The 21,356-nt window shown below is 45.5% G+C and overlaps 1 protein-coding gene across 5 annotated transcripts in view; it reads right to left on the minus strand.

Annotated features, from left to right (window-relative positions):
* pax2a (paired box 2a) overlaps positions 1–1,181 on the minus strand; it is a 28,143-nt gene extending 26,962 nt beyond the window's left edge. For 2 of the 5 annotated variants that reach the window (XM_076018448.1, XM_076018447.1), the window contains exon 1: positions 390–1,178. In XM_076018448.1, coding sequence (XP_075874563.1) covers positions 390–432 — 43 coding nt within the window. In that variant the 5' untranslated portion in view covers positions 433–1,178. Of the gene's footprint in view, positions 1–389 lie in introns of all 5 variants that reach the window. The other 3 variants (XM_076018450.1, XM_076018449.1, XM_076018446.1) reach the window with 2 other exon arrangements.
* Between the last annotated feature and the right edge of the window lie 20,175 nt (positions 1,182–21,356).

Genomic DNA, 21,356 nt, shown 5'->3' on the forward strand with positions numbered 1-21,356 from the left:
AATTTAAAAAAAAAAAAAAGAAATATCATTTTTTATGAGACATTTGGCATAAAGTTCACACTAACATCATTGATATTTCAGAGATTTTACAATCAGCACATCAATTAATTTTTGAGCTGAAAATACGAACGAATGAAGCCTTGATAACCAAATTAAAAAAATAATTCACTGCCCGTTTCTTGATGCTCGTTAGCGTCTATTAAAAATATAAACAGTTTCGACTTCATGTTTGTCGTAATTTCTTTTTTTTTTTTTTTTTTAAACAAAAAACAAACAAAACAAAACATAGTTATCACAACACAGTCGCCCCGTTTCGCCCGAACTTCATTCACCACCAACGAGTTTAACACTACAAAGACACTTGGTAGAAACTTATCCAGCGTACTCACGGTGCATCGCCGAGAAGGGGTCTGCTTTGCAGTGAATATCCATTGGATAGCAAAGGAAAGAAAGGTAATCGACTGAGGTCGCCGTTTCGCCTTTTGTGGTGCAGCTTTAAATAAGTAAAAAAAAATAAAAAAACGAGGACGTGGACTTCACACCGTCAGTGTGCAAACAGTCCCGAGTGTCGCTGGGGCAAAAAGCTCCGCAGGCTGCAACAGAAGGACGAGGTCTCGGTGTTGAGGGAGAAAGAAGACGAAAAAAAGAAGATGAAGAAGCAAAAGCGAAGTTTTCCTTCAAGTACTAAAGTCGGATGTGCGAGGACGGGCTGTCAGGTGCAGCGCACGAGCCACGCGTGTGCACAAGCGCACCGGCCGGAGAGCAACATGGACTCGGAGCGGCTCACTGGCGCCGCTCGAAGAACATCGTCAGCTTTTTAAAAAACAAACGACGGGATGGAAGTCAAAAAAATAAATAAATACAGAGAGAGAGAGAGGGAGCGAGAGCGGGAGAGGTGCAGACGGTGCTGTTGAGGTTTCCAACGAGTCCGATCGGCTGGAGCGGCGGCCGGGGGTTGGAATTAAAAAAAAATCCTCCTGGTCCTCCTCCTCCTCCTCCTCTTCCTCTGGTTGGTTGGCTGGTTAAATCAGACGCAGGGACGGAGATGACAACAACATGGACACGGCGAGCCTCTGCTGCTGCTGCTGCTGCTGCTGCTGCTGCTGCTCTGTCTCTCCTTCCCACCACGGTGCTGTGTGCCTGGGCGAAGCTTTGGGCTGAGAATGAAAGCTCTCTCGTTGCGTGTCTGTTTCTAAAAGCTGCAGCAGTCCCGCAGATCACCCACCTCCGCCTCCCCTCCCCCTCCCCCGCCTCCCTCCTCTTCCTCCTCACCCCTTCCCTCCCTCCCTCCCCTCCTCCCTCCTCGCCATCCCACAGATCCCCCCCCCCCTCCACCTCCCTCGCATAGAGATGGATGACTTGTCAGACAAAGGCAATAGATTCCAACACTTTGTGATTCGCCAACGTACAAAAAAGAAGAAGAAGGAGAAGGAGAAGGAGAAGAAGAGAGAGGGGAAAAAACAGTGCGGCTCAAATGAGGAGGTCCCTGCATCCGACAGCCAGGAAGAGGAGGGAGACGGAATGGGAAATGATGAGACTTTTTTGGGGAGGGTGGGTGGATGAGTGAGGGGGTGTTCAAGGAAATTAAAGGCAAGAGGGGGCGAGAGGTTTGGAGGTAAAGCAGTGTCAGGACGGCGCGGCGTGCATGGGCCACGACATTTAAATCCACCGCTGCCCTTTCTTAAGAGGAGTCCGAGTGAGATAAGAAGAACTTTTTGTTGACAATCGATTTGTTCACGTTGGAGGGGGAAAACAAACAAACAGTCAAAACAAACAAAAAACCTCGAACCGTCCCAATAACTTAAAAACCAAGTTGTTAAAAATACTGCTTTGGTAATAATGAAAGAAAATCTTAGCAAGTTCTGAGCTTACCACAGCTTTTGGCCAAAGTGCAAAAATGTCAGTTTTACTTTCTAACATGGCAGGAAAAACAGGCGATACACTTTCCATGAAGATACATTTTCCATATTCCTTAAAAAAAACAAAACAAAATCCCCGCTGTTTCATGATAACACCACAAAATGAAAAAAAAAACAAAAACAAAAAAACAACCCACAAATTTTATGTTTAAGTTTATCATGAAAGAAAATGCTGCAAGGGGCCCGAGGCGTGCACGATGAGACTACAAGGGAGAGTCAGTCAGTCAGTCAGTAGGCCATCATCACCATCACCATCATCGTCATCATCGCCCAACATGATCATCGTCGTCAGCAGCTGCACCGCCTGTGTGCGAGCACCGCTCTGTAGATGGCGCAGTGGCCACACAAGCTGCTGCTGGCAGAGGAGGAGCAGCAGGAGGAGGAGGAGGAGGCAGGTGAAGGAGGCTTCCGCTGCTGCTGCTGGGGCCACCAGGGTCAAAGGTTGCAGTGTAAGCCTACTGTAGCAGAATTATGCGCTTTTAATCTCATCCGGTCCAACTCAATCCGACAGGAAACAAAAAAAAAAAAGGGGGAGGAAAAAAATAACACCCACAAGAACCGAAGAAAAATCCGCACATCGAAGGCTGGTGGAGCAGCGGCTCCGCTGGACGACGTGCACATCAAAGTTGCGTTTTCCCTGAAAAATACTTTAGCTTAATTTTTTCGCAAAAATTAATAATGTTTTTTCCCATTCATACCTATATGGAAAACAATATTGTCAAATTCATTTCTTGGCAAAGTATGACGAGTAAAATAATTTTAAATACAATGAAATGATTTAGACATTGAATGGAACTACTAAACTAAACTACTAAAATATTAACAACAGCAGCAATGATAATAATAATAATAATAATAATAATAATAATAATAATAATAATAATAATAATAATAATAATTTATAGCTATCCAATGAACAACTTTGAGGATGGTTTCTCCTTTTTCTGTTTATTTATTTATTTTATCGGGAGGGGGGGGGGGGGTCTCTTCTGGTACAATATGTAGCACCATGGGCTGTAATTTCACACGTCACTGCACTTTTGCCCTAAAGCTGCTGCTACCCCCCACTACCACACACACGCACGCACGCACGCACACACACACACACACACACACACACACACACACACACACACACACACACGCACACACACACAAAACAACCCGTTTTGCCCCAACGTACCCCTCGCCCTGTCGTGACGTCCCGGTGTCACGGTGCTACAGCAAAACAAACGGTATAATAATTAAGAAACTGTTAGTCCTGACTTCACCCCCCATCCAGCCGTTTAAAAAAAATCTCGGCCACCGAGGACCTAATGCGATTACAGTCTTCGATTTTTTTTCCTTTACCTCTTAACCTGTGGCACCACGATTAAAAAAAGAAGAAGAAGAAGAAGAAAAACCACAGCCATCACACACACACACACACACACACACACACACACACACACACACACACACACACACACACACACACACACACACACACACACACACAATGTTTTAATGCAACCCAGGAATTGATGTGGATAACTGTTTTGAATTTTTTTTTAATGAAGTGGAGCCAAATTTTGATTCATTATCCATATTTATTTCAAACATAGATCCGACTACTAAGTAGCGTCAATCAGATATTCACTTATAAGGTCATTTTTTTAAAGTTATTTTTTCAGTTTCGTAGAAAGACAAAGACAACGAGTTTCAAACTGAAAACAAACCAAACAAAAATTCTTGTCCTCTTTGAACATTCCGGCTCAATGAAAAAAACATGTTTTTTCTCTCGTAATGTCTTAACTGTGTGATTGAAACCCCGCAGGTCTCACAATGTGTCATTAATTCTACGAGATAATTCGTTGCTGTGCATATTCATTATAATACCAAAAATAAATCCAAACATCTCTGATAAAAGGCTCTAATTATCTATCCGCCAGCTTTGAAAAATACAGCTCCTATAGAATTATTTTTTGCTAACAGGCCCAACCTTTTCCCATAAAAAAAAAAATAATAATAATTGAACGACAAACTACATCACCAATAATTCTGCATACGTCTCTCTGGGTTGTATTTCCCTCCCATTAGCCCCCAAACACCCCGCGTCACACCGGGAGTCAGCGGCGATGGCCCAGCCATGATTCGGGTGTCTCCTGACGCACCGCGAGCCATATGGGCAGGATCTGCCAAAAGCGCAGGCAGGATGTCAGCTGCGTCCTCGCTCGCATTGCTTATACATGTGCTTTATCACGGCAGCAGATGGGTATCAATTTGACTCCGCTCTCGACACCGTCGTAGATTGATTTTGTACTCGCTTTTAATTTTGCCATAATTAATTAGATCATTACAACAGTTCTCCCATTGATCTGCCCATCTGAACTCCGGGATTGAGAGGTGAATTAGGCTGTGATCTATGTTTTCAATTAAAGTCCAAAGTCTGGAGGTGATGGTAATAGGCCATTACCACTTGGAACAGTAAAATCTGATAATAATAATAATAATAATAATAATAATAATAATAATAATAATAATAATAATGATAATAATAATAATAATGTATTAAATTATTTATTTAATAAAAATAAAAATAAAATGTATAATATACATTTTGCCCACTATGCAATAAAAACATATGTTCGCAGTGTTTACAAAAATGCTTTGTTTGATCTTTCAGAAATTTTGAGAGGAAATAATAAAATAATAGATGTGACGCAGAGGCAGGCAGGGAGCTGCAGCCTCCTCGCAGCTTTGGTCCTGCAGCACACCTGCAAACAAACACTAATATTAGTATGAGCTATGGGAGAAATGCCTACCTGATCGACCAGCGCTGTGAGCCATGGCTCTCCCCTTGTCTAATGGTGCATCCCAGCCGACGCAGCCCAGTAGATCTGTCCGGCCTCCTGCGCTCCCTCACCGGCTGGGCGTCGCGCCTCTCACCGCTGGTTGTCAGAATCTTTGAGCGATCATCCAAAACTAAACGGTTTAGGCGACAACAAAAAGCGGAAGCGAGCCTGCTCCAATGAACTAGGGATTGATAAAGGTTGAGGGAGCCCGGGAGAAAAAAAAACCGAGAAGAAAAGAAATCAAAGAACACGTAGCGTCAGGCAGGTGCTGAATCTGAATTTGCCTCATGTGGCCCTAATTTATCTGGGTAATCTGCTAGATTACACATTCCATTGTTACCGTTTCTTAATATACACATTTTTTTTTTTTTTTTACTGAAGTGCAATAACTTCAAGACATCAAAGCCCAACTCAGCTATAAATACATATGCAGTATGAACTCTAGATGTAATAAATAAACACTAGTCCATGAAATGTATTTATGTTATTACTTGGCAAACAAATAATAATAATAATAATAATAATAATAATAATAATAATAATAATAATAATAATAATAATAATAAAAAATCAGTAACTAAAACTGAATTTAAGGTAATATTCCATTTATTTCTAAGTAAATTTCTAGTAGATTTAAATGTATTTTTAGAAGCTGGAGTTTATTTATTTGGTTATCACGCTCCTGACAGCCTGGATCTTAAACACTTTATCTCCCATTGGTCCTCTTGGCTCGGTCATATCCCTTGAAGATACACAAAGTTCACAGAGGAAACTTTCTCTCTCTTTATGTGTTTAACAGTGTGAGGAATACAAAAAAGAAAAGAAAAAAGAAAGTAAGCGAGAGTATAAAACTTAGTATCTGGAACATTAACAGACGAATAACCAGTAAAAATGCAATATTACAATATCCACAAGAACGACAGAGCGTGGTAAAGCCATAAAATTCAACATTAAAAGATTATAGCTTCTCTATTGGCTATTTAACAAACATTTTGTAATATAAGTCCCTTGAAGTTCAGAGACGGCAATAAGCCTGCCACTGGACCATACACCTGGAATGGATCTTTGAAACCGTTTTTTTTCTCAGCTCTGTTTCCTTCTGACACCGTGCTTCGCCACGTGATGTGTTGTTGCGGGTTTTCAGAAAATATACATCATTATAAAACTATAGCCATTACCTAGAATTATTAAATGACTGAGAATTTGTTGAAAAATTTGCAAAAAGCAGTTGTAATTTGAATTTGGTCAAAAACCACTGCTTCATCTGCCAATAACTGTAAATGAAGCATCATTTTGCGAATATGTATATTTTTGTCATAATACAATATCAGTGAAGGTACATTTGAAACCAAATAATTACCACACACACACACACATTAGTCTGTGTACGGTGTTATTGTTTGGTGCTGTGAGTAATTAAAAAGACATTTCCAGCAGCAGAATGAGCTGAAACTCTTGACATCAATGATCTTAATCAATGTGTTCGTCTCCCCTCTGCCCTCCACCCCAACTCGGCTCTGTGTTCAGGCGATGGGCGAGGGTGTGTGCACGGACCCCCCGAAAAAAGGGAGGAACCCAAACCTGAGAGCTTAAACGGTCATAAAGCTGTGTGGGCTGTCAGTAATGGAAGCTAAACTCTCCCCGCAGCCGCACAGCACATTTATGGCTCCTGAGTGGAGTCTGCAGGAGAGGGGGATTGAAGACGGAGGGAGAGAAGTCATTCCGGGTTGGACGCTGTTGTTGGGAGGGGATCTTATGGCATAGTCCATTAGACTGGTCAATGGTATCTGCTCCGTCCAAGATTGCCAGGGGGCTGGAAGTCACTCTGCGCGCGTGCGTGTGTGTGTGTGTGTGTGTGTGTGTGTGTGTGTGTGTGTGTGTGTGTGTGTGTTTGTGTGTGCGTGTGCGTGCGCATGTGTGTTTTGGGGGGGAGGCTCGGTTAGTATTTATCTCTGAAAGCTCTCACTTCCTTTTTTCCGTAGACGGCTAAAGTTCTCACCTGTGCTTCCGCCCTTCATCCCTTGACCCCCGCCCCTACCCCCACCCTCCACCACCACCTCCCACCACCACTGCACTCACTCTTCCACCTCTGTCCCTCCTCCCCTCCCTTTCTTTTCTTAAAAAAAAAAAAAAAAAAAAAAAAAAAAAAAAAAAGCGCCTCACATTAAATGAACCTCCTCCCTCCACCCTGGAAACACCTCCGTCTCCTCTTCTGAGGCCTCTGTGACCCTACCTACACAGGCTGGACTCACAGAAGAATATGGAAGTCAGTGTTTGAAGAGAGTTTTTCAAAGGTCTGATGTGAGTATTATTTTTTTTCTCCTGGGTTTAAGTTAATCAAAAAGTACAAAGACAGCATTTTGAAATAAAGTTGTTCACAAGCGGCCTCACATGCAGGCTGTACGGCCGTGTCAAGTGTACAGCAAAGCCAAGAGGTCGTGTGAGAAGCATAAGGAGATGTTTTTATTCACCACACTGGGACATAAAGTTGTTAACAGGTGAAAAAAATGCCACCTCACTCCTGTCTTTTTTTTTTCCAGAAACATCTAAAAATTAGCACATTTTCATCACGCATGCCATTTGTTTTGCTATCGCAAAGGAGAGAAAATCAGACAAGTTTGATCTTTGCACACACAAAAAGGCCAAACTGCATCTATATCTATCTATCTATCTATCTATCTATCTATCTATCCAAACAGACGCCCATATTGTAGCATCAGAATAGAGTTCCATCCGAGGAGCTTCGGCGGGGAGACGGCGGAACACGGGGGACAATATGTTTCCTGCCTGACGTCTGGATGGTGTGTTGGAAATCTGGGCTGAGCGACAGCCAGCATCATCATCATCAACTCTTGCCAGCTTTTCATATTTAAAGCCAGCAAGGGTTTAATTACCAAATGATGACAGTGTCATATGGCACCATGATGGCACCAAACGAGGGTGTGTAATGCGCCTACGTGTGTCTGGCTCCGCCGTGCGTGCGTGCGTTGTGTTTGTGGCGGGAGTGCGGCTAAGTTGTGGTGGCAGGTAGCAGAGGGAGCGCCCGACCAGGAAGAGTGGGCAAGGGGTGTGTGTGTGTGTGTGTGTCACAGGACGGGTGGTGAGGGAGAGGAATAAAAAAAAAAAAAAGAAATCATCAAAAATAAAAAACAAAAACACACAAGCTACACAGTAAAACATCTGTAATTCGTAATTTCCCCCAGTATTCGCTGGCTGCTCATGGATTAAAGATTAAAATCTATTGTCTTGACAGATGGGAGAGAGAGAGAGTGAGAGAGAGAGAGAGTGAGAGAGAGAGGGTGAGGAGGAGAGAGGGTGGGGGGACACTCATGCACATCCCATTTCCATTTGTGTATGAGCGGCACAGTTTGGCTAATCACGGTGGAAAAATAAGCTGTCTGCTCGCCTCACTCTGGGCAACGGCGCCACCGCCAGCCTCCTTTCCAGCTGTGGAGACATTAGAGACACGGGGGCTCCCGGTCTGGGCTTTTCTCTTTTTTTGTCGCGGGAACGTAATTGTTTATTAATATTTCAGTGGGAATAAAAAGGACAGACGACGGCATGATCAGCTGATGGGAACGGAGGTGCCCCCCCCCCCCACAACCCCCCCCCCCCCCCACTCAACCCCAAACCGCCCCCCTCCCTGCAACTCTCCCCCGCAGCATCCAGCCAGCTGTGAGTAAATGAGCTACTGCGGCGCTGCCAATGACATCAGGAGATGAGGAACTTAGTCGGGTTCTCCGGGCCCCGCCAGGCTGCGAGTGCGGCGAGATGCGTTTGTCTTTCTCACACGCACGCACACACACACGCATGCATATGTGTAGAAGTGGATTATGCTGCAATTAAAGCGTTATCTCGATCGCTTGTTTGAAAAGTTGATTATTCTGCAGAGAAAAAAAGGCCCAGAGAGGATGAATTTTTGGTTTTAGTCTGTGTGGTCTGCACTAAGAGGTCTGTGTGTGTGTGTGTGTGTGTGTGTGTGTGTGTGTGTGTAGGGGGTAATGGTCTGGTCAGTGGAGTGAAGCAGACCACCTGAGAGTTGTTTTTGGGCATTAGTGTGTGTTCTCTCTCTCCCTCTGTGTGTGTGTGTGTGTGTGTGTGCGTGTGTGTGAGTGTGCGCGCGCATGTGATATATGACACTGGCCATCTGAAGGAGGTGCCTCGCTCTCCCTCTCCAGGCTGCATGAAAGGGAGCCGAGCAGCCTGATGAATTAAAGCCTCTCTTCAATAAAACATCAGAGTCTTTCAGTAACACACGCTTGAGATGCCCCAGTAATTGACTTTTGGACTTTAGGATTTACATGAACCCCCTCCAAAAGCAGCTTACCTGTGCAGCGATGCCCCTTGAGTCTGCATCCATTCCCTGCTGATGTGGATTTCCATAAACTTATGCCATTTTTTTTCCCTCTTTCATTTTTCGCCCCCTCCCCTTGCATCTCTGATAAATGCAAAACTACCCACTGTAGATAATTTTGGGGAGGATTTATCGAAGTGTTTGAATTTATTTATCATGAATGAGAAATCTTTGCCAAATAAATCTTAATCCACCCGTGTTTGACGCGGCGGTGTTATTGTGGCACTGCGTATTTTTCGTCCCATCCCACCCAGGCCCTGACTTCATGTTACGTGTGGCAGATTTTAGCTCCATCCAGTCGTAACCTGGACACATAAACAAAGCCTCTGTTAATTGCTGTAAATCGCTGACCTGTAGCAACGTCAGTTCAGTGGTTTCTGTATTGTGCTTGACGTCATTCAACCAGGAGACACTGTGGTGTAAGAGGCCTATATGTTATTTAATGAGCGACCAACCCAAGGTCACAAATGGTGAATGCAAGAATTTCCTAGTCTGAATATGAAGGTCATATTTAACCGTTTTATCTTAATTGTTTATCAACCAGTACAGCCTTATAGATTAACATAAAAAACGTATACAAATTTGGAGCAAACAGCATTTAGCCTCCTCCTGCAAAAATGCTACATTTTAGCTTAGTCCAAAACTGTAACATTAATGCAGCCTTAGCAACAGGAGCCAACACCTGGGTACTGGATACTACGCAAAATCAGTGAATCATAAGCACCCCTTGTGACATCACAAAAGGCTGATTTCCACAACTGCTTGCTTTGTGAGCACAGCGAGCAACAAAAGTCAAAGCTGCACTTTTCACATTTCTGGTGAGCTCACCGACAGGCTGGAGACACGTGAGAAAACGCTGGCCGTATGAGGCAAAGTGAGATTTGCATCATACAGGACCTTGAAATCTTTCACTCATATGAAATGCGTACAACTGCTCTAACATAGTTAATTTATGAAATCAAGGAATTTTACGTCTCGGATTGAATGTGTCCCTCATCTTGCGCAGCACATAATCAACTCTTTAACAAGATGTGGAAAGTAGGAATGAAGGGAGATCTATGGGAGGGGCAGAGGAGCTTGGCAGATTTAATTAATTACCGCATATTAAAATGTTTGTTTACAGAAGTGAGCAGCTACAAGAGGTCTGATGTTAATTAATTTAAGGCGTACTTCCCACCAGCCTCATCGATGTGTCACAAGCTGCAGAGCTACTCCCTTTGGCAGGGACTCCAGCGTCTCATTGGATATCCATCAATTGCTGTGAGGTGTGCGAGGCGGTGGAGGGGGCGAGAAAAAAAAAGGAGAGAAGAAGATACGCGCCACGCAAATTACAGCCAGTGTTAACATGATTGCATATTAAGATTTTTCTAATTAGCGAGCGGGAAGGAAAAAGTGAAGGAGCCGAGGATTAGGCGTCGCTCGGATGGCCGTTCAGGAAGTGACAGCTCAAGCATGGCCGCCGCTTCCTGTTTTTGCAATTACAACGAGCGACCGCGGCGCTTGTGGCTCCGCGCTAAGCAGCTCAGGCGCTCGCGTCCAAAATGTTGTGTTGGCAGATTCAGGCCTGCCTGGTTCAGCTCTCTGGTGGGGGGGGGGGGGTTTGGGAGAGGTGTGGTTGTGCCCCCCCGCCCGCCACCGCCGCCACCACGGCGGACAATGATGCATCTACACCTCTCTGGAGGTCGGTTGGACTCAGTCCAGAACATCACCTGCAATCAATAGTGTGGCTAAAGCAGGTCCAACCCAACACATGTGGGGGCAAACGCTCCACTGCGAGGGGAAAGAAGGCCGGCACGGCTCATTGCCTCGTTAAAACCGAACCGCGGCCATGTTCTGACGGCCTGACACAGCCGCGTCTCTGGGACAGGGGAGGGGAAAATCCTCGCAAGATAAAAAGCAAAACAAAAAAACAACGACAACAAAAAGCTGAGACCGTATAAAGATTGTGCTTTTGAGGGAATTGTGAGAAAAGCATAAATCCATAAATATAGCCTCCGGAAATGTCAATAGTTTATAACAGAATGGTTCCATTTGTTGCACAGGGCTTTGCAGGAGACAGCGCGAGGCTCGGAAGAGGAGCTGTGCACTGAGGTGAGGCGCGCCTGCGTTTGTGGGAATGCACGTAATTATTTCACATCTTTAGAGTCATTATTAGCCCTGCTGGCTCCACTGTCAGCGGGATGAGAAGCCACAGATCTGCAACGGGCGGAACGTTGGAGGCTAACACGTGTTTCTTTCAAATTGCTCTCTCGCCTCTGACCAGACCGCAGCTCCAGGTAACGGCGCGCCGCTCCTCCGTCGTCCAGGAAGAGGCAACGAGGTCAGACGCAGTTACGCAACACAGGTAACACAGATAACAGACGGGACTTCCGTTGTAAGGCTTTGTCTTAGCCTTTTTCTTTTCAACTAGGCAACCTTTTTTCTATCGTCAGCCTGGATATCCTGGTGCCAAAGGTGTCTCTTTGTATTTTGCAACTCAAAATGATTGTGTCACTGTACTGCTGCTCTGATTGTATTACATTCCAGGCATTAAATAGGAAACTTGGGTTAAAATAGAAAAAGATAATAATGTGCAAACCAAGTCTTAATTTCCTTGATATTTAATGTAATCTTGCCAAAAGACATTTAATACGTCAGTTGAGAGGTCAATGTATTTTCACATACAGGCCATTCAAAGTCCTGCTTTCTCTTTAAAAGAAGACCAAATAATGAGAGCAAAGAAAGAAAAAAAATGTAGCAGTTTATAAACTCTTCATTATGAAGATTCAGATGCATAAAGGTAAGATAGCTCAGCTACACCACACCAGCTGCAAAAATAAGTGTGCCAAAGAAAAACTAACCCGCTTACGCCACACAAAGTCGCTGCAGCCGCTTCCTCAATCAAGGCCTCAGACCGTTCAGACTCCGAAGACGCCTGAAAACACGGCGGCTGGGGAAGGAAGCAGATGCTGCGAGCGCTGCGTGTGTGTGTGCGTGTACGTGCGTGTGTGTGTGTGTTTTGTGTGCACCCCTTTACTGTAAGTGGGATTTGAAGAATTGGCACAGTCATCTGAGCGGCGCTGTGCGTCTCTCACAAACAAATGAAGGCCCAGCGCCTCAAAGTGAGATTGATATCTCTTGCTCAACTTCACGGGGGGAATATTCTAAATATGAAGAGGGGTCCCTTCGTCCCAGGGGACCCGGAGGGCGCCGCTTTTCCCCACCTTCCTGGTGACAGTAACCTAAAAAAAAAAAAAAAAATAGCCCGTACATCTTTTGTGTTCATTAATATTCACTCATTCATCCTACGTCCTGGCAGCTGAGACGTCGACAAGCAGGGCCGCAATAGATGGGCCAGAAATCCACTTTGTCTGGAATTGAGCTCGGAATTAAAATAGAACAATGCCCATTTTTCCTGCGGACGGCAGGCTTGCGCCATACATTTCACTTAGCGACTGAAAACTTTTCAATTTGTGCGCCGGGGCGGGGGTCCTCACCAGAACCCAGCCATTAAATAGGTCAAGGATGGATGTGTGCGCCGCCCCGACGCTGCTGCTGCTGCTGCCGTTGCTGCTCCCCCTCCACCACCATCCAGAGTCGCGGCAGAAAGTTGGGAGCACGTCGGCAATCGTTTGTTTGGCGAACGTGCGGAAACGCTCGCAGCCAAAGGGGTTTAAAAAAAAACAAAACGTAGGGAAATAATAAAAGGAATAGATGCAGGAGCGGCAGTGCACGCGGGGATAAAAGCTGAGCTCTTTTCAAAGGCGACTGACTCTGAAGAGGAAAAAGGGAAGAGACCGAGATCCAAAAATGCCACCGCACATGTTCCCGGGAAGCATGTGTAGCCACAGGAGACGGATCCTCTGTTGGGATTCATCACGGCCCAGTGTAACGATTATCACCCCACACGGTGACTTTGACAAAGCCGGCCCCCGGTTTGACTCACTGACCTGCTCACTGCATGGGTCACGGGCCAAGCAAAAGTTTATGACACGGAAGGCGGCAAACCTCGGCAAACGCGTCTCTGTTAGAGCGCCGGCGGAGGAGGCGGCACGTGCCGGAGATCAATACGAGACGGGGGATGTATTAATAATCATCGGCGCATCCGATACTGAGCTCGCTGTCGTTTTCCGCGCTGGCCGTGCTCCTTCTGCGGCCGCCTGCAGCGCAAGTCCACTGGACTGGGTCAGCGGCTCCAGCCGTCGAAATTAATCAGATTCAGTTTGCTGCCACTGTTTTATTCGCACTTAATTTATCTTGTGGAACCACCTTGTTTTTTGTTTTTGTTTTTAATTCAATGATGATCTTAGAAATGATGAGAAGCTTGTTGAGGGTGTTTTAGCCGTTTACTGAGATAAACAGCGAACATTTATTTTCCGCTTCTGACTGCGTGTTTCCCGAGCTTTATTTTTTTTCTATAATCACAACTGTAGTGACCAACTGGTATGGATTTTTCCAGTTGTCCAAACCAGTACTGATATTTTGACATCAGATTGAGTGCTGACTACTTTAATGCCTATATCACATTTTTCACCTGAAAATTCATCAATTATAAAATTGGCAAACTTCAAAAACATTGATCAAATAAATTTAGACCTTTTCCCCCCTGTTCTTTATTTTATGAAGTAAATCTACTCTGCAATTCACTTATTTCTACAATAAAAACAAACAAAGGTAATATGGACTGGCATAAATAGCTTCAGTTAACACTAAAATGTCAAAAGTTGCAGTTCGCCGAGCTTCTCGTCCTCTTAAACAAACACTGTGAGCACTTGACGACACTGGACCTGTTTTCTTCTTCTCTTCTCTCCTAAATAGCCCTCTGGTCAAACGGCCCCCCACTAACGACCAGTGTATTTAAGCAGTGAACATGTACGCGTGAGGCTAATACCGTTGAATCCGCGTTCCCCTAAAAAACACTCCGTAATGATCTTCTCCCCTCAAAAAAGGTAAATCAATTATATATTGACAACAAAGGGACCGTTTTGTCATAAAATGGTAATTAGTTTGGGTCCGTGACCTCCCTCTTGGCACCTCCACTCCCCCAGCTGAGGACCGGGAGGGGCGGGGCGAGCGTGCGCGCTCGGCCCACACTTAACGACAGACAGGCGTAACACACTGGCTGAGCATTGTGGGGTCTTTGTCTTCATTCAGGGGGGAGATGAAGTTCTTGCCGCCGCGTTTATCAATCACCGAGGGGCTCCAGCTGTTCCACGGGCCTCGGCAAGCGCTCCAACAGCCGGCCTGACAAATTGTCTATGAATAGCAAGGAAAGGGACCCCCGCCACAACCACACGGACCAGCTTTGCCGTCAGTGTACATGGCTGCAGGGCTCCAGCGTCACGTGTAAACAATCGGCCCCCTTTTCACCGCAAGCGAGTTTTGCTAATGTGGGAATCGCCCCCTACTTGCTGTATAGGGCACTGTATAGTTTTGTCAACATCGGTATTCACTATATTGTCCACTCAACGTATCCCACAATGCATCACTAGCTGCGTTTCCATTGCAGTTTTTTGCAAAATAAAAGCAATATTTCAAAGTACAACTGCAATTTGCAGATATTTCCATTGAATGGTGTCACGCACATAAACTTTAATTCTCAAAAAATCTTGTCCCGCAAGATACATCGATATGATGCTAAAAAGCTAAAAAGCTTTTAGTGATATTTGAGAGGTTTTCTAAGTTTAGGCATTTTCTTTACCAGTTTTTGTGATATTTAGGTTTTGCACAATTCTAGGGGTAATGGAAACGCAGCTACTAAAAAAAAAAAAGTAGTGTACAGCCAATGGTCATTAACCCGGCAATATATCCCATCATGCATTGCGCTCACGCTGACCTAAAGGTTGAAAAGGCGAGAGTAGGCCAAGCATTGTTGTTTCTAATAAGACGCTTATTATAGTATGAACTTCAAAAATGCATACGGGGCTTTTTAATAATGTAACCGCAACAATGATATTAAATCCGCCAAGAGCAGTGTCCAAAAGTCTTTTTTTTTTTTCATTTGGCTAATGAGTGCGCAACGTTGTTTGCTGCGTTGAACTCCCTACATAAGAAAGTCGGAAACGAGTGGGTGATCTCGGACACAGCGTGCAGCAGCAAAACACACCCAGCGTGCCTGTTTATTCCTGAACGCTTGGTGGCCAACTCTTTTTTTCCCGCTGCTGTCTACTCACTGCAATTACAACATGGATTAACAGCTCCCCTCTAATACTGACATCATCACCGTGCATGCCTTAGAGGAATCTGAAGGCGCTGTAGTCCTGCGAAGCAATCACATCCAATTACAGCTTAGCGAATGACGTGGGGGGACTCATAGACTACCGAGCCGGCCAGCCGGGCCCAAGATGCTCTTAACTGCTGGGCGGTTATTTTTCTATCCGCCAAACCCCTAATGGTCAAAGATCAACTGGCGGGCGAGACCCGAATCCTTGCGAGAAAAAGACTTATGGTTCTGTGTTTGCCTGAGCGATCTGTGTGCTCCGGCACCAAATGAGAAGTTATAGGTCAAGAAATATAGATAGATGAACAGACGGAATGAATTAGCTGCCCGCCAAGGTCAGACAGGGATTGCGTTGTTACAATCCGGCAATCTTCACTTTTTCATCATAGTCATGCGCAAAGCACACAAATAGCAGGAGAATGAAGTTGAAGGAGACAAAGACAGGAGGAGGAGGAGGAGGAGGAGGAGGGCAGGATAGGGGGAAGACCGAAGAGGAGGAATGGAAAGAGGAGAAACAAATTGATCGTTTGGTGTTGAGATCAGTCATAGTCATCCCGGGCGGATGGATGAATGTCTGCCATGGCCGCTGCAGGTCCGGGCAGGGAGAGCGTCTGAAAACAAGAGAAATTGGTTTGGGCCCCCGGGAGGAGAATCAATGTGTTGGGGGGCAAGACAGTGCAAGTGTTGTTTTGTGCAGGGCTGCAGGGGCGTTCCAAAGTTTGAGGGGATCTGACAGCTGAATTCAATTATTCTTTTTTTTTTTTCGTTTTTGAAATGTGCAGGTTTTATTTGTGTTTTGGCGTAAAAAAAAGAAAACTTTCTGATTTGAAATATTTTTTCAAATATTCTTCTGTTAATGCACGAAGCTGAACATAAATAGTTATGGTGACATCAAGTAGAACAACACTTATTTTTTATTAAAATGACCACACATAGCTACAGATGCTGTACAACATCTGAATCCTTTCCAATGATTACGGCAAAAATCAATATTGTTATTCTATGCAAATGTTTTCTTAAAATAATATGCATCCCTTTCGTGTTTGGGTAAAGATCCTCAGAAACGTTCATTCTTTACTTCTAGTTTGTGTTCGCTTCACTTTACAGACAGCGTGTGCTAAAACATGGCTGTACACCAGCCCTTTGTGATGTCATAAAGTGCCCAGATACAAAAGGCTAGCGACAACAGCCCTAGTCAGGTGTTTCTTACACCTCTCCACCTGAGTTGTTTTTTTTGCAGGAGGCTGCAAACAGAAGGCTAAAGCACCGTTCGAAGCTGCTGGACTCCAGGACGCTCCCTCGTGTTTCCACACTGACTCGAGCTGCTCCTTGACAGGAACTTCCCACACAAACCGCAGCCGGCGTCTCCCTCTCGGCGGCAAGACGGGGATTTTTTATCAACCGATTATTCTCCATTTCCCGCGTGGAATCAAAAACCTCTCGCGGTTTAATGAGGCCATTTTGACTCGAGGAGTTGTGTCTGCCGGATCCCGATGCCTCTGACAAATGGCGCCTTTGAACGATGATGCAGCCGACTGTCAAGTCGACGGCACTCTGGTAATGAGTCATGTGACAACTCCTGGGGTTTCTCCTAACTATCCAGGCAAATGTCAGCGGTCTACCCCCCATTCCCTTTGATGACCTATTAAATATTATGAGGACCCCCTCCTGCGCGCGCCGTAGCTCCGCTCATATCAAGATGGTGTTTAATGCCCATGAGACAAACAACAGACAGATTAAAGCTATTACACCCCGCCGCACTCCCACACTCACCCTCTGCAAAGTGCTGTTGTGATGACTTGTTTTAATAGTTTTGTGACTTAAAACCGGTCGATGCAGTAAAACCAAGCGCCGCCTCGCGAGCGGCTCTCCGGGGCCGAATTGATGGCGGAGCCGCCTTGTGAGCGCCAAAGGCGACTCGCTGACCCCCTCGTAGCAGCGATCCGCCAGTTGTTATTAATAAAGCCACTGAGGCCCTAATCAAGTTCAAACACCGCTTGTCACATTGACATTATATGAAGACAAATGATGATTTTAATCTCAGGCAAATGTCAGACTTCCCATTTCTCTCGATATGGTCATTTTCTGGCCTGTGAGTCAAGTGTAAGGAGCCAATTATGCGACGATCTGAGCAAAAATAACCCCTCATTTTCAAGAATAATGGGAACGACGCGTTACGGATTAATAGCACTATTTATCTTTTTTAAATTTCTGTCTCTCTCCGGCGATGGCAGCACTCCCCAAGGAAAATATTCATAAAACGAAATTGAAGTCATAACTTAATAGGTTATTAAAAATTCTGAATGCATATCACTTCTCCTCTTTGCGGCGCTGTAAATTTAAATTGAAGTTTGCGGCGTCAGAAGACAGCGGCAGGAGTTTTTATGGTGGCACAAGAGAGGGGAGGACATGCATCTCTGTCAGCGGTGGTATTTGCTATTCTAATTTTATGGCGGGCCAGATTATCAGGCAGGGATGTTGGGGCGCGTGCAGGCAGGCAGGCAGGCAGGCAGGCAGGCAGGCCGACCAAACCTCAGCCATGTGTTTCCATTAGCCGGAGCCGCCGTCCAGGGGTTTGTTTCCTCCATTATTTTCTACATCTGTCTTTTATCTTGATTTAAAGCCAGACTTTCTGCATATTCCTCCCCTGTCATCCCTCGCCCTCTCTCGCCTCCACCCTTCACACTACTAGACTAGACCCCCCCCCCCCCCTCCCACACCCACCCACCGCACCCTGGAGCCACGGGGGTCGAGGTCTCAGAGGACGAGCAGATATATTCGGCACAAATCTCCAGGGGGCAGCGGAGATACAGAGCGAGCGAAGCTGCGACACCTATCTTTGGCCGACCGCCTCTGTATGGACGCGGTGCCAATGAAGGTGAGATGTATGGAGGTGATTGAGAAGAGAGGGATGGGGGGGGGCGGGACGGGCGGGGGAGGGGCGGAGTGGGGTGGCATCATCTCCGCTGTGAGGAAATCCTTTCGTCCTCAAGGTCAGGGGGCAAATTTATTTATTTCCCTCCCGGAAGTTACAATGAAATTTTACGCAGTACTTTGCTCCGATGATGAGAGGGATCAGCGCCCATAAATTTGTCTTGCCATTTGGTTGCCAGTGATGAACCATTTATTATGACGCCTTCAAGGACACCGCGTGGTATTTGTACGATGGTGCTATTCTATGTAATGATATCCATTTCATTGTGCCATATAACACAAATGAGGGAATTAAGAATAAACCAGCTCGCTGCAGGAGCAGGTCCGGCTGCGTTCACCGCTGCCTAGCGGCCTGCGTACAGTAAATGTCACACGGTATTTGTGATGCCCTTGTCCTGCTTTTACGCTAAAGGTTACAATGTTGATGTTGTGTTACTTTCAAAAGGACCCAAAGTAACCTTGTATGCCAGGTGGAATGTATCTTCCCCCTGGAACCTTTGGGTTTATTTCAAGTGTCCATCTGGTAAAGAGCCAATAAGAAGTGTTTGTGAAGGGGAAGGTGATTGAAAGAACCTTCTGTTTATCTGTAGCTAACTAAATCGAATTTTGCTACTAGACAGGGATGGTAGGTTTCCTATGCTTGAGCAAGGGGCAACGCAAGCCACACGCATAGTGTTGCTAGTGGCTAGGCTGTCAGTGCCGTTTTTGTTCCTGGGAATGCATCACCCAGTTTTGATAAAACTGCCGCAGCATCCATTAGAATCTCATTAGCAGATTGTACACCCCGTAGTAGCTTCGTCTTTGTAAAGCTCTGGGCGTTCACCTCTTATTTTGATCACGACCTAAGCTTATTAGTCGTAAAGTAGTGCATAGATGAAGAGTAGCTGAAAACGCTTATGGATGGAGCTTGTTAAAGTGGATGAGTTTGAAAAATTTAAATGTGAGCAAGCCAGATAATGGCAAAAAAAAAAAATTTTTCATGAAAGGAAAAGTTTGGCTTTTTGATAAATAAATTTTGTCTCAAGAAAACCCATCTCGTGTGGTCTTGTGTAATGCAGAATAAATTGTTTTACCAGAGATTACCCCCCCCCCCCCCCCCCACACACACACACACACACACACACTTATACATACACACACAGCCAATTGAGCTTGTGTTTGTCTTCTCACATCCATCATTCACAGAGAATGGGGCTTTTTGACTGCACATTTCCCCCCCTACCCCTTTTTTTGTGCTGCCTCTCAACACACAGCGGACACCTCCCGGGTCCCTCAGAGGGCACGATGAACTAATGCTCTTTATTGATTGGCCACTTAAAAGCCTCTTGTAGCCTTGGGAGTATGTTAATGCGATGAGGCCCTTTTCCCCCGGCTGCCCCCTCCCTGGTCCCCAAGGCCTCTTGTGTGTATTCCTCGGTGGGCTATCACAGGGAGTTCATTAATGGTCAATTACTAATATCTAAAGAGGTGCTACAATGACGCCATTACGGGGGCATCTGTCTCCGTGCGCTCCGCGGGCGCTCCGCGGGCGCACGCCAAAGCGACGCGGCGACACACATGCCCAGAAAAGGACGTGTGGGGGCGTGGAGTCGTGAGACAACGCGCAATTATTTGCTGCGATGCGCCGTGACTGTTAAGTGTGTTTAATCCCATTTATCTGGTCTCGTCTTTCAAATAAAGTTCCAGGAGCTCCTGTAAGGTGGCCTGGAGGGAATCCCCTCCCCCGCCCCTCTGATTCCTGTTTAGAGATTGCACACGGTGTAAAGCCTTAAAATATAGCTTATTGAAGCGCTTACAGGATCCTGACCTGTTTATGTGAAGACACTTGATAGGCTAGCAGGCCCCCCCAGTGGTAACCCCCAGCCTCCCGAATGAGACAAAGCGTCCTTCGACTGGCGGGCTCACAATTGTGGATAATAAAAGGAATAAATCAGACAATGGGGCTGAATATTTCATTTGTTATCCATATTCCTCGTGGGGGAAAAAAAAAAGAAATGACACAGAAATGTAAAAACAGCAATTTCCCAGCAGCGGCCCCAGTTGGGATGGTGCCAGAGCAGAAGGGCTGTTTTCACGTCTGAAGATAAAGTGCGTCTTTACCAGCCCAACTCTCTCTGGTATAAATCTAGCGGGCGGCTTATGCATTGCCGCTTTCCAGTGCAATGCATTTCTGCATAAGCACGGCCACCGCGATCCGTTATTTCAAGGCAGTCGCCCCTCTCTCACTTCCTGTCTGTCAACGTGTCCCTTTCCCTGCCTATTACTGTCCCTCCTCCCTTTCCTTTCATGTCTCGTATCTGCCCTCCAGAGAACAATATTCAATCTCGGGTACTTTTGGGGGCGGCAGGATAACTTGCGATGACATTATAATGACCTTCACTCTCTTTTTTTGCCTCTTCTGGTGATAGATTCGCTGCGATATCGCACCCTCCGCTGAAAGGGGAAGATTATCTGAACGAGACGGGCCTGCGAGGCGATAACCAGCGAGCGCTGCAGGCACTCGGCTAGGAGACAGGCCACTTATCTGCATCTGGTCCCAGACTCTCCCAACATTTGTTGGGTCGTTTCGAATGAAATCCAGAGCTGATAAGGAGCTAATCACATGGCATATTGAACCAAAATAGATGCTAGAAAAGAATCACTTATCAGAAATTAATTAAATGTTTGCCAACTTGTCTCACCAGCGAGCAGTTCCCCTTATCGGCATGCTAATTTTTTAACTTTTAGCAGGAGTGTCGGGATATTTGTTGAAAATGATTTACTGCAAGTGATATGAAGTTTCTGCCAGCACTGTTTCACAAATCTATGACTAAAAGTTTTTGGCCCTTATACCCTGACACGCCAGATGGAGGCATTTGCAATCTGTAAGAGAGCTGATAGAAAGTAAAAGTGAGTAAAAACCTAAAAGTTGACCAGATACGCATCAAGTCCATCACATTCAAGCCAGCCAATCTTGTTCTTCCAGGATGCCACAGCTGTAGGCTTACCATTAGGTGCAACAGATGCTATTAGCCACATATAATCACTCCAAACTGTGGCTACTACCAGTTTGGAGTGAAGCGAAAACCTTTTGTTGAATAGGAAGAGCCTTCTTTAAAGCTCTTGCACTGGTTCAA

Source organism: Nelusetta ayraudi, unplaced genomic scaffold (assembly GCF_046127955.1).
Source record: "Nelusetta ayraudi isolate G7.1 ecotype Tasmania unplaced genomic scaffold, CSIRO-AGI_Nayr_v1 ptg000008l, whole genome shotgun sequence".
NCBI classification, from domain to species: domain Eukaryota; kingdom Metazoa; phylum Chordata; class Actinopteri; order Tetraodontiformes; family Monacanthidae; genus Nelusetta; species Nelusetta ayraudi.